This window comes from Anabas testudineus, chromosome 3 (assembly GCF_900324465.2).
Source record: "Anabas testudineus chromosome 3, fAnaTes1.2, whole genome shotgun sequence".
Taxonomy (NCBI): domain Eukaryota; kingdom Metazoa; phylum Chordata; class Actinopteri; order Anabantiformes; family Anabantidae; genus Anabas; species Anabas testudineus.
In genome coordinates, this window is record NC_046612.1 from 22,681,812 (window position 1) to 22,693,306 (window position 11,495).

The 11,495-nt window shown below is 42.1% G+C and overlaps 1 protein-coding gene across 1 annotated transcript; it reads left to right on the top strand.

Moving 5' to 3' along the window:
* The first annotated feature begins 4,085 nt into the window (after positions 1-4,085).
* Positions 4,086-8,945, top strand: LOC113174503 (COUP transcription factor 2-like). Its single transcript, XM_026378557.1, is given in 4 exon segments — positions 4,086-4,204; positions 4,206-4,588; positions 5,739-6,263; positions 8,313-8,945. Coding segments are annotated over 4 exon segments (1,302 nt in total). The 3' UTR covers positions 8,588-8,945.
* The last annotated feature ends 2,550 nt before the right edge of the window (positions 8,946-11,495 follow it).

Consider the following 11,495-nt stretch of genomic DNA (forward strand, 5'->3'; position numbering starts at 1 on the left):
ACTGTGAATTGTTCTTCAGTTTTAAGTTGGATGTATTTTGATCAATTGCTCAACTATGTAGGTTAATCTTGTGCCACATAATGAGGTCCTAGTCCGAGTGAGGTCAAAGGTTAAGTAGGACTTTGTACAACACCTAATGAGGATCCCAACATTTCACCAGTATTGCTCACAGCTGGGAAGGTTGTTGGTATTGTGTTATCACTGAACACTGACCTACAGCACGTGTCTCTCAAGCATGGAATTCAACTCGTGGAGAAAGCTGCAGGGGTCAGAGGTCAGGGGTCTGAAGTTAAGGACAGGTGAGAGACTGACCAGCGGTCACAGGTGGAGTGGTGGCTGAGGTACACTAATCTAACTGATAAACTATTGCTGCGCTCTGCCCAAGATTTGACCCTGCTTAGTGCCTAAGAGATTCCAGCTTTGTTTAAATGGCTGCCAAGGGTAACGAGTAGACCGTCTCCCAGGTCTGGTGACTGCCAGGTGGTGGAATATTTAATAAATGATGCACACGTTCTCACTTTCTTGCTCTTGTTTCTAGTTCTTCTGTAATTCTTATTAGAAATCACATTTTGGGTACACATACCTTGTGTGTTCAGACTGCGTACTTAACACAACCTTTTTTTACAGCAGACATGTGGACTTACTTGTTAACCTGTGCTTTTCTTGCTGTGACAATCCCAAATGTCCTGTGTGCCTTCTGTCTGTTGCTGTCTAGTGTAGTAAATGTTTCAATTTAAACACATCCCTGCGACATTAACCTAGGTTTCAGAATTAGTATTCATCTTGGAGCAAGCCTCTATAAAGCCTTATTCGATTGTACTTACGTTTCCACTTTTTGAGGGGGCCAGTGATGACCAGGTATAATTCACTATCATTGTGTTTAGCTGTAGAGTACCCTGCTGTTCAGTCCTATTCTCAGATGACCCCGGCCTGATTGTTGTGTTGCACTCAGGTCATATGCAATGGCTTGTCTCCCATACATACAACACAATATAATTGTACATCAAATAACAAACACCACTTTCAATGACCATTACACGTGTTAATTACAACCGTGTGTTTACCCATTCTTGTCATGGCCTCCAAGCTGGGTCATGACACTCCCAGGTCTGCCCACTCACTAAAGCTTTACCAAAACGCTAGCAGGAGACATTGAGCAGGGTATGTGCAACAGGCTGCAGTGCACTTTTAGATCACAACCATTAATCTCATTAATGTAATGAGCTTCCACCACGCCCATCTAAATTGCAAGAATAGTACTGCAGATTCCTAGAAGGTTGTGTTGTAACACTGTCGCTGCAGCATTTTCCAAGCGAGCTATACTTTTAGTTTAATTTGAATATATTGTAAACAATTTTACCATTTTCAGAATTACAAAAAGTACATTTCAGCAAAGTGACGTCATTCTATGGATCCCTGTGTGCGTGTGGATGTGCACAGAGCCTCTCTCACCCCGAGTAGACCTCGTGCATTTGTGCTGCATTTGTCCTAATATCGAACACTTGGTGGATTTAACAGATAACCATATGGTGCCTCTGGTTGTCAGATGAGGTAAAGAGCTTAGCGAGGAGCTGTAATTCAATGATATATGCTTACGGAGCCACCTTGAAACCTAAAAGAATGCTGCAGATCTCCGAACAGCGAGGCAGTGATGTCTCCCACTGTGCTGTAAACAGTCACATCCTGGTGGTTTTGCTCAAGCAGCGGGTTTCTCATGGCCAAGCTCTCTCCCTCTTTGTCTCCAATTAGCTCACTTTCAGCTCCCCACTGGTGATAATTCTTAAAGGGCACCAGATCACCAAAGACAGGGGGAGATTTATCATCTTTAAACTCCCAAATCTGTTAACTGGACTTGTCACAAGATGGGAATGGGCAAGGGGGAGTTCAGTGAATTAAACTGTGGAGGCATGCATCATCCCTATCCAGCGTGGTAAACACTTTAGCCTTGACCTTCCACTGTTGATTGGTCTTGGACATCAGCCATGTGATTTGTTAGCAGCAAGAGCAAAGCTTGTTTTGTGTGCGAGCAGTCGCCGGATGACTGCAACACTGGCCGTCTGGACAAACATGACAGCACGCTTGGCCTCAGGACTGATCAAGCATGAGTCAAGAGTGAAATGGTCAGGAAGACATTTTTACACGGCAGTGGTTTGCTATTAAAGACCCTCACAACCATCAAGATCATTCAGTCCAATAATGCAAAATATGGACAGAAACTGTTATTCGTTACACTGTTGAAATACAACAGGAGGTAATAGTAGTATATATGACAGATGGGACAAGATAAGAAGACGGCTTATATCGCTTTATATAAGCGAAAATTCAAATTTTAAATTTGTGAATGATTAATTTCTAGGTGCAGTCATGCATTGCCAGTGCTGTAGTGTTATACTAAAACACATAAAGTCCAAGTTGTTCTGATTGGGATCAGTTTAATGTTTAATGTATGGACTGTTGATGGAAGTGAGAGTGGCAAAGGTGACTCTACGTTAGTGGTAGTGTTTGTCCCGCAGCAAACAGGAGAGAAAGACAAAGATAGTCAGTACTGTCTGTGTGTGTGCGTGTGTGTGTGTGTGTGTGTGTGTGTTTCATGTTAAATTGAGCTGTCTGTCTGAAACTTCAAGACTTTAAGCAGCCTTCTTGGCCCTCCTCCCTAAACCCTTTGCCACCTTATAGTTTTTTCTAGCTTCCACTGAAGGGTGAGTCAGATTAATGTGTAGTATTTCTAATATAACAATGTATTTAAATCAGTTCAGTTATTTTGAATCACACATATTTTAAATGTGGGTTTTTAAATTAATTGTTTATATTACGTCATTATAATTTTAAACAGCGAATTGAAAAACAAAGACAAAATTTAATTTTTCTTCAATGCTTAACTCACATGCTGTTTACAGCGACTTCACAATGGGTCTTTATGAAGCAAGATAGTGATCACAAAAGCATTACAAAGTGAACATAAGTCACATTTATTAAAGATGAAATAAAACAAATATTATTTATTATTTAATAATTATAGTTAAATACATCTCCCATGGTGTCTTATAAGGCAGATTTCTGTGTAATTTACTGATGACACTAGGTGGCATCAAATTGCTGCAGTCAGGATGCTTGTATTCCTGTAGAGCACTTCATGTGAGACTAATGAAATCAAACAAAAAGTGAGTTTAAGTCATATTTCATATTGAGTATTTACACCAAGTCCTGGAGTCAAGTAGCAGGTGTAACACACACACACACACACACACACACACACACAAAGGCACAAGAGGTAAGACCAGAAGAGATTACGGGGAAGGTACGAGCTCACACCGTCATCAGCAGTGTGCGCCAACAGTAGTAATCCAGCTGGAGGTGTCCGCTGCTGCTCCCAGACCAGCTTCTCCTGGCGTTAACCCCACCCAAAACGCATACGTCACCGAATCCCAGCCCGTGACGTGCGGACGCACCACTCTCCTCCTCCGTCCCGGAGCAAAGCATCATCAAAATCATCATCCATCAAGCCGCCTCTCTCTCTCTCTCTCTCTCTATCTCTCTCTCTCTCTCTCCCTCTCTCCTTCTCCGTTGTCTTTTTAATGTAACTTGCTACTGGTCGGGAGAGCAGGGAGCGTCTGGAAAGCCTGGTCCGGTGACTCCATCTCTGGTGAAGGATCTGATCGCGCGGTATTCTCTTTAAAGCTGGACACAGGACAGAAAGGAGCAGACTGTATAGACATATACATTTTGGGATAACGTTGCTTGCCCTTGTGGATTTGAGCTCGGTGTTGTGTGTATTTATGTTTCCCTCTGTGGATGTTATAGTGCATTTGATCGGTCTGAATGAAGCTTGCTTTTTGGATTTCCGCCGCGCCGAAGCTGTTTCTGGGTGACTGCCCATTTGTGAGGTCGCGCGTTATAATTTTATTTCCGTTTTCTTATGAGCTCTATTTATACTTGAGGCGCAACTTGTATTTCATTATTTAAAAAAAAAAAAAAAAAAAAGATGCTGCAGTTTCCTTAGATGTGTGTTAGTGATTCAAATAGTTTGCGTTAATTATTGCGTAAAATAGCAAAGTTGGGCGCGCAAAGTTTTGGAGACAGGCGATATGGCTATGGTGGCGTGGAGAAACACGGAGGGCGCCGGGGACACTCAAGGCACCCTCTCCTCCCCGGTGTCCCAGGTCGCACCTCTGTCTCTGCCCGGGGAGCTGTCGGGACACATGAACCCCTGCGTCCTCTCTGGAAATACCCCCGGCAGCAGGAGCACCCCAGGGCGCACCGCAGCCCAATCCGTCCGGCACCACCACCACCACCACCAACAACAACAACAACAACATCAACAACACCTCCTCCTCCTCGTCGTCCTCGTCCATGGACAAACAGCAGAGCCAGCAGATCGAGTGCATCGTGTGCGGGGATAAATCCAGCGGGAAGCACTATGGACAGTTCACATGTGAAGGATGTAAGAGCTTCTTTAAACGCAGCGTCAGGAGGAACCTGACCTACACCTGCAGGGCCAACAGGAACTGTCCCGTAGACCAGCACCACCGCAACCAGTGCCAGTACTGTCGCCTCAAGAAATGCCTCAAAGTCGGCATGAGGAGGGAAGGTACGGGCTGGACTCACCCTGTTGTCGCTATCGGTATTATCACAGAGCACCGTTCATCTGCACTCATCCTAATGCCCCCTGAACACGCCCGTCCTACAAACCCACAGCTCGTCTAGTCAGGATCATTTGTTTTGGCCACTGGACCAGGTTTTTCACGTGTTGTCTTTGTCTCCTCCGTCAGACTGGAGACATATTTCTCCGCCTATTCCTATTTCTGCCGTGCAGGCTTTTATTATTCGATTCATCTGTGGTGCCTGTAGTCACACGGTGTGTATGCTGCTGTGTGGGCTGTGATGGTGGAGATTAGTGATCCAGTTAGCATCCTGTAGCATGTTCACTGCATTATTGTTGTGTAGCTCTGTGGGTTATAGACGGACATAGTGCAGCCACTGCTACAGCCTGAAGCTGCTTTTAAATGTCACACATTTAAAGTACACAGCAATGCTTTCAACTAAAATTAAACAGTGTAGTTTAATGTCGTTTTTTTTTTTTTTCGTTGAAATTCTAGTGTGTGTGTGTGTGTGTGTGTGTATTCATTATGCATGCTGGTCGTCCAGGCCCCACGTAGCCTCCACTAGCATAATATAATCACTTCCACAATAGCTGAATGACAAGTACAGGCCTACTACTCATAAATACAGTTTTATTGTACATTTTAATTCACTTTAATCCGGCTTGAATCTCCAAAAATAGTGTAGATAAAATAAATAAAAAAATACAAGGCTAACAAGCTGCTGTCAAAGCAGAATGTAGCTACCAGTGGAGGAAACGAGTCTGAAACTATCTGAAACAAATGAACACAATTTAAAGTCACAAAAAGACAGTGAGGAACCAGCAGGTCTCTGCAGGTCGTGGCCTAGAAAGATAGATTTCCGAGCACCTGTCTGTCTGCGGCATTTCGTCCAGGAGCGGACCGACAGCTGCTCGTCCGCTGTTCTCACACTGCGCACGAACTACAGGACGTTTCATCTGCACATTTCATCTGCACATTTCATCTGCACATTTCATCTGCACATTTCATCTGCACATTTCATCTGCACATTTCATCTGCACATTTCATCTGCACAACTTCTCCACTTTTCCTCGTTTCCTTGTTGATTTCACCGCCTCCTCGCTTGCTTTTGACATTTTCTGCTCTTTTCCCCTGCAGCTGTCCAAAGAGGCAGGATTCCCACCCAGTCGTACCACGGCCAGTTCGCCCTGACGAACGGAGACCCTCTCCAGTGTCACTCCTACCTGTCGGGGTACATCTCCCTGCTGCTGCGGGCCGAGCCCTACCCCACCTCCAGGTTTGGCTCCCAGTGCCTGCAGAACAACAACATCATGGGCATAGAGAACATCTGTGAGCTGGCCGCCCGGATGCTTTTCAGCGCCGTGGAGTGGGCGCGCAACATCCCTTTCTTCCCGGACCTGCAGGTCCCGGACCAGGTCGCCCTGCTGCGCCTCACCTGGAGCGAACTGTTCGTCCTGAACGCCGCCCAGTGCTCCATGCCCGTCCACGTCGCACCGCTGCTCGCCGCCGCCGGCCTCCACGCCTCCCCGATGTCTGCGGACCGGGTGGTGGCCTTCATGGACCACATCCGGGTCTTCCAAGAGCAGGTGGAGAAGCTGAAGGTGCTACACGTGGACTCAGCAGAGTACAGCTGCATCAAGGCCATCGTGCTGTTCACCACAGGTAAAGGCTCTGCCTACAGACACGCAGTGTGCACAGTGGTGAGATGGAGCAGGACGAATGAATCCAGTCAAATATCAGCCAGTGTGAAAACAGAAATCAGTCTATAGACAATACTGTAGACTGCACATGTGTGAGAATAAAAACAGGATTTTTTAAATAGGAAATTCACTTAAAATAGTATTTTAGAAGCAAAAAGAGTCATCAGTTAAATCCATCCTATTGTCAGAAAACTAATCTAAAAACTAATATTTTTGTGATTATGATGCTGTAATAATAAAAATCTAAAAAAAAAAAACAGATAGTTTTTTTATTTTCTAGAAAAAAACACAAAGACCTTAATTATTTAAATGTACATTTTTATGAGAAGAAATAAAACTGAAATGTCCCCACCTACCCTTTTACAGTTAAAATTAACCTTGTGGTCTCTTGTTATTGTTAAAAACACACATGATCCTACACATTTCACTCTGATCTTTGACCTCCAGGATCAACACAAAGACCAAACCAAACCAAAGATCAATTTAGTTTGTATTGTGTCCTCTTTTTTAAAAGTCATTGCTTCTTACAAATTATATTTTCTTTACCGCCTAGTTTTTCAGTATTAGGATATGTATCAAAATTGTACAATTATGCTGTATTATTGTAGGTTTAAAAAGCTGTGAGCGAGTTTAAAAACAACGTAGAATCTCTGCAGTTGCTAAAATATAACGCGCTTTTCTTAAAATATGCAAATTAACACAATGATAACAGGGTCTAATGTTTTGTTTCCATTTCCATTATTTTCCGTCTTTGCATTAAATTGACTAAAACTGAACTAAATCTCCTATTGACCGGGTTGTTATTATTATTAGTATTTTTTATTTTAAACCTCAATTAGAAATCAGTTTGATTAGCTTTGCAGCTAGCGGGCTCTACATTTTGCATGTATTCACTTCTCAGAAAGGGATTTTTTATCATTCTAATTTTAATTCTATTGCTTTAATTTTGAATTATGCAAATATAAATGCAAACACCTTTATTCAGCCTATTCTTGTTATATTTATTTGGATTTAGCTTAGAATAAATCTTCCATCAAACCTATTTCTTGTTATTTCAGAGTCTCTTAATAACAGTCACAGTGTTTGATGGCTGGGTTGTGATCAGGATCAAAACGACGAGTAAGAGCAAAGTAAAAAATAAAAAAATAAAAATAAATATAAAAGCTCTTCCATGCAGGTCTATTTTAGTCCCCATGAGCGCATCAGAACACGTGTCCTCAAACTGGGACACAGTAACCGCTCTTTAACCCCAGCCACCATCCGGCCTGCAGTTCTACAGTACAAACTAAGGGGTCTTGTGTGTCTAGAAATACCACACGTGCAGTGTGTGAAGAGGAATCTGGCTTTGACAAAGTGATACTGATTCCTTCTTTCTATGTTTTGATTGTTTTAAAGATTTGCTAGGAGCAGCAGTAATTCTTCCATTCATGGTGGTGTTAAACTGAGGCAATAGCAATCGAATCACTTCTGTGCTGCTTTCTTTCTTCATGCTGTTGCGTTCTCACCACAGCAGCACCAATGCAGAGATTTGACCTTATACCTTTTAACACTTTAGTACCTCTATTGTGAATTAAGATTAACCAACCTTACTGACTGTTTTACTTATATCTGCCTCACTGCTGTATTTCACTCAGGCTCAGTCAGATTATCTGTATCCTCCCATACTTGCACAGTATCATCAGTCCTGCCCGTCCCTTTAATGTTCCGATCAGTGTTGCAGATTCCACTGACAAAACAGTGACATTTCTGATTAATGTTGCTTTTCTGACTTATCATAGTCATATTTAACCCAGTATTTTCTCCTAACACTACATCTCCCACTGATTTCATTTGGTCTTTTCCATGCTGCTGTGTGATCTAGTCCCTCTTTGCTAACCTAGTCAGTGAAATACTTTAAATGATACCATTCTAAATTTGTTCTCAGTTTTTCTGATGTCTGGTTGAACCACTGGTCTTGACCGCTTCTCCTCCTGCTTCTTGTTTGTCTCGCTGTCGTCCCCTTTGTCTGTAGATGCTTGTGGTCTGTCGGACGTGGCCCATGTGGAGGGTCTGCAGGAGAAATCCCAGTGTGCTTTAGAGGAGTACGTGAGGAGTCAGTATCCTAACCAGCCTAACAGGTTTGGGAAGCTGCTGCTCCGCTTGCCTTCCCTTCGCACCGTCTCTTCTTCTGTCATAGAGCAGCTGTTCTTCGTCCGTCTGGTGGGGAAAACGCCCATAGAAACTCTGATAAGGGACATGCTGCTCTCCGGGAGCAGCTTCAACTGGCCTTACATGTCTATTCAATAGTGGAGAAAGCTGCAGTGGTTCTACTAAGGTCAGGAAAGGTCCCACCCTTCAGATCGTTTCAGCTACTGCAGCTTAAAATCTCTGATGCTTTGGACAAGAAAAGATCTGCCAGTGGAACGAGACAGGGTCATTTACAAGTTAAAACGTATTTGGTTTCACGATTTTCAGACTGATCAGCCTCACTCTGAACTAAATTGTCAACATTGGGACGATCTGACCCCACTGGCAGAATGTTTTTGACTTGTTCAAAGAGGAACAATAATTCACGAGATGAAATGTTGTAATGGACTTTATTCTTTCTTTCTTTTTTCTTTTTTTTCTTTTTGCAGTGTGGTGACTGGTCACTCCCAGTCTTTGGTTTTTGAAATAACAAACAATATTTATTGGACCCTGTGTGTATATTTATCGTGCTTGTAAATTATGTTTTGGCTCCTTTTTTAAAAAAAAAAAAACGTTTTATGTATTTTTGCCCCGGCTAGTGAGGAAACTGCAGGGATTGTCTTGTGTCCATCTGTTTTCTCTTTTGTTCCTTCAAATGTTTCATACCTTCCAGACACGGCACTTTGGACTAAAGGAACATTTCAGAAAGATTTAACACAAGTGTGTGGAAGCTCAAGTGCGTCATCTGACTGGAACCTATTTGCTCTAATGTGTACAAACAAAAATTTCGAGGCTCATTGACAAACAAAGAATGCAACAAAAAATAGCAAAAAATATTTAGAAGCCGCGCGTCCGATGATCAGGTTGGGGCAAGTAATGCATTACTTGTTAATCGCAGCGTAGGTAGTATCATTACTTTTGTACATTAATATTTGTTTCAATATCTGTTTTTATTATTTCTGCTTGTCACAGAGTTGCATTTTTACCTTTTATTACCACCCAAAACAAATGTTTGTTTTTTTTTCTATGAATAATCAGAAATAGTGTTTATTTTAAATTTAGTGAGTGAATGGTGAAGAAATTTTCTAGCACGTCTCATGAGAAATTATACTGATGATGAGGCTACAACAACAAAACGATCAGGGTAAGCAGCATGGTTGATAGGTGCACATCAGTCTGATATTTTTCTATTTAGATAAAAACTCATTTTATACTTTTTTTTATTTTTTTTTGGTGACTGGCTACACGTTACAGAGAAAAGTAATGACACTACACTGGCTGGTTAACGACTGATGCATTACCACACACTTGTTATTCGTTTATGTTTCGAGGTCTTTTACACTGATTGTCTCAGAGAGATTTTTTAAGAGCACTGGGCTTTATGTACAGTTCCCGTTTCTTAATGTGAAAGATGAACTGTACACCCAGGTCAAGTAACAAATTTATTTCATTCGAATTCATGCATTTATGAGCCCAGGCTGCTTCATGGCACAATAGACCACTGCAGGGTATTACTGAACTGAAAGTGTGTGTGTGTGTGTGTGTGTGTGTGTGTGTGTGTGTGTGTGTGTGTGTGTGTGTGTGTGTGTGTGTGAGTGAGCGTGTGTGTATTTGTGTTTACTTCTTTTTGACAACCACTCTAATGTACTGTGAAAGCATATTGGTTAACATATTGGTACCGTATTAAATTATAACTCAAGATTTATAAATAAAGTGTATTTGGTTTATTTTGCCATTTCACTTCGATGTTGTTTATGACCGGCGCTCTCCAAAAAAAAAAAAAAAAGGAAAAAAAAAGAAGTGTTTATAGGTTTGGGTGAGCGAACACATGAGTTTGTGTACTGGAAACTGAATAAGTAAGTAAATGAAAGCCAAGCAGAGCTTTCTGCTGGTCTGGAGCCTGTTCCTGACAGTAATATTGTCTCTAAGCAGCCATTTTAATCAAACTAATTGCTTCCCATTGACAGACTTTGTGTGTGTGTCAGTATTTATTTGAACTGACCGTGTTTGAAGACCTCCTGCAGGGAAATATTTAACTTTTCTGCATTACTTGCTACATTGGGCTTGATCAGACAGTTAACCAACTGAAGCATTTAAAGCTTTAAAAAGCTCAGGAAACAAAACACAGTCAGTCAACCCTACATGCAAGATTTATTTATCTAGCTCTGGTTTGGGATTTTGTATCAGAGTGTGACGTCTCAGTTCTGAAATAATTACCAGACCAAATTAATAATTTGCATATTATTATTTGAGAAAGTTGTTTTTTAATGACACCACAAGTAAAACACAGAAAATAAATGTTCTTTTTGGAAATAGATTTTGGTTCATACACAGATTGGAAGTACAGAGTTACTGTAGATTATATGTTATACCCTATGTCAGAATGAGAGCATTAAATTTCCCCCGAAAGTCTGTTTTTACCCATCTTAATAACTTAATGCTTGTTAACTTAACTCAACTTAAAGATTGCATTAATAAAACGTGGTAAAACTCTGCATAAGAGAAGAGAGGGAATGAAAAGGGAGTTATAATTGTGTCTGTGGTGGCAGATTAAGGGGAACAGAGAGGACTAAAGCAGCTTCTTTGAGTCTTAGTGGACAGAGAGCTAATGAGGGGCCCCTCGGTGCTCTGTCACTATAGTTTACCCTGAGGAGGATGAAGCTGGGCGCTCGACGGCCCCTGGGTGTTCCGGGCCAAAGGGCCAACATAAAACAATGGAGCATTTTCCCACACGTACAGGTCCAAACGAAGGAAACGCCAAGGAACATGTGTGCTGCTCCGGCAGAGGACAATCTGTGCACGCTGAGACCCGCGATCGGGAGAAATATCTGTGAAGTGCTGCTCTAATAGATTTTCACTCACGTCAGTTTTCTAAGATTGGTCCAAATCACAAGCAGCAGAGCAGAGAGAGTCTGTGACGAAGCGGCGTCAGTCATTAGGCAGCCTGGGGCGCTCTCAGCCAATCAGCGTCCAGGAGCAAAAGTGTGGAGCCAATCAGATCACGCAGAAGATTTTTCTTTCATTTAAA